The 2,240-nt window shown below is 39.3% G+C and overlaps 1 protein-coding gene across 1 annotated transcript in view; it reads right to left on the bottom strand.

Annotated features, from left to right (window-relative positions):
• Positions 1-16: 16 nt before the first annotated feature.
• PLEKHH2 (pleckstrin homology, MyTH4 and FERM domain containing H2) overlaps positions 17-2,240 on the bottom strand; it is a 113,519-nt gene continuing 111,295 nt past the window's right edge. The window contains exons 29-30 of the mRNA XM_029911745.1: positions 1,614-1,751; positions 17-486 (exon numbers count right to left, since the gene is read on the bottom strand). Coding sequence (XP_029767605.1) covers positions 304-486; positions 1,614-1,751 — 321 coding nt within the window. The 3' untranslated portion in view covers positions 17-303. The remainder of the gene's footprint in view (positions 487-1,613; positions 1,752-2,240) is intronic.

Genomic DNA, 2,240 nt, shown 5'->3' with positions numbered 1-2,240 from the left:
GGGGGCAGCCAAAAATCTTTTTGCTTGGGGCAGCAAAAAACCTAGAGCCGGCCCTGCCTCTTTGGAAGTATTTTTGAACCCGTGTTCAGAAATGGGGTGAGCTTCATCTGATAGGGTAATCGCCCCACCTGCAATTTGTTTGCAGAGTTTTAAGAGGGCCCTCTTTAACTAAAATGAATGGAAACTAGTCCACCTTTCTTGTATTACAAACTAGCATACGATGTATATCTGGCACATCTAAAGACGTTCAGTCAATATAGGAAGCATACCAAAAGCATACATTTTCATAGGTATCTGTTCCTTTCATAACAAAGTAGGACCTTTGGTTGGTCTGCTGTTCGAAAGAAGCGGCTGACTCCCCATTTCCTTGGTTTTTTGTCCTGTTTGAGGCGAGAGCAGTGCTGGAGCAGAGAGATGATGAGCAGCCCCCTTTTGCTGATGGAAGTGGTTAATATAGCTGGCAATCAGTAGAGTGATCTCAAGAATCTGTAACAAGAAACACACTATAATCTGTATCTGGAAAAATATAACTTGTGTTTTGACCTTGAAGAAATAGCTAAGTTTTTAGTGAGCGACTGACATATTTTTATATAAGTTCTTGTATTTTATCAAAGAAATTATAGATGGGAAAAATACCTGTTAGGATTATGGTTATCTTGCCTATCTCTCTGCCAATGCAGGATTACTCCCTAGAGTAAGTACATGGAGTGTTTTGTCCTGCACAATTTTAAATGATTCAAGCAACTCAGTTTCCACCACTTCTTTAGGAGAAAGTTCTACACACCAATACATGTCTCTTAGGGAATAATTTTACTACATGCAGCCTAACTTTTCCTATGCAGTGTTGTATGTCTCCTGCACAAGTGTTAAAGAAGCAGTCCAAATGGGCTGACACCCAGGTGGCTGTGTTTTTCCCCCCAAAGATCTGGGAGGCTGTGCACCATGCCTTCTCCATGGAACCGCCAAAAAATTCCCCTTTAAAGGGATGATTTGATAGAAAATCACTATTTCTTGAACTGTTTGACATACACGTGTGCATATTTCTATGAAGAGACAATTTTTAACTGAAGTTATATGCAGGAAACTATGATCCTACTGGTAGGTTGTTCTGGCTTATAGAAACTAGAGTTTCACTCCTCAGTCATAGCTGAAATTATGCTTTTATTTGTTTTGTTCAGGCTGGTAGGCAATATTAGCAGTGAGAGAGAGTCTAGACTAATATTAGCAAAAGAGTTCCTTAGTCCTAGAATTTTGGAGAAGTGTATAAGCTTTTGGAAGGCCATCATAAAATAGAGACATTGCTTTAATGGAGACCCAAACATTTTTTTTTTAAATTGCAGCTATACTTATTTTTAGGCACTGTATATACTTCCTGTCTTTTATCTCCCTAATTGTCCTTGTCTGTAAAGTCTGGAACTCTGGGGGAAGGGTCATTAAAACAAGAAAACTGACTTTTATGTTTTTAATTGCTTCCCCCTTTAAATTCATTATGCAAAAGCTAATAACTGGAGGATGTTTTGAACAGCAGGTGCTGCACCTTGTGCATATACACAAGGGTACTTAAGTACAAAGAGGCAACAAACACTGGAAATGATTTCGGCTACTGTACCAACCTTTGGTTTTGCCATGGCAAAAAGGAGTTTTTCGTTTGGCTTGTCTTTTGACTGAGCATTGTTAACTACCAGCATAAAGTCATCTTGGTAGCCTCCAAAGGTCATCAGACTTTTGTGTACATATGTAATTATTAATCGCTTTAAAGAAAGAAGAAAGGAAAAAACAGTTTCATGTATACAGAAAAATACCGGGAAAAAGACTACAGTGAATACTTCTTCAAACATAATTACTCATCTGATTTCAAAACACTGTTTTCAGCCCCTGTTGTAGAATTTTGAATCTAATTGCAAATTATGTGCCTGTTTCCCTCAGGCCTTCATTGTGAGAGACTTCTGCTTTCATGAGTGGCCCTGTTTCTAATTAATGTAATATATATTTAGTTTAATGGTTACAATTTTTGAGTTTGGACTTTGGACACACAACTTACATTACAAATGAAAGGCCCAATCCGACTCCCATAGATTAAGAGTCCCATTGGGAATTGGATCAGGCTCTAAAGAAGTTGAATCTCAGGGCCCAAACTTTCAAAAAGGATTTCAATATAATCTTTGTCAGGGCTGGTGCCAGGAAGTTTCGCGCCCTAGGCGAAACTTCCACCTTGCGCCCCCCCCCCCCCCCCCCCCCCC

Source organism: Terrapene carolina, unplaced genomic scaffold (assembly GCF_002925995.2).
Source record: "Terrapene carolina triunguis isolate 2854851 unplaced genomic scaffold, T_m_triunguis-2.0 Scaffold120, whole genome shotgun sequence".
Classification (NCBI taxonomy): Eukaryota; Metazoa; Chordata; order Testudines; family Emydidae; genus Terrapene; species Terrapene triunguis.
Note: the sequence above shows the minus strand (reverse complement) of the source record. Positions and strands in the feature narration are given on the sequence as shown.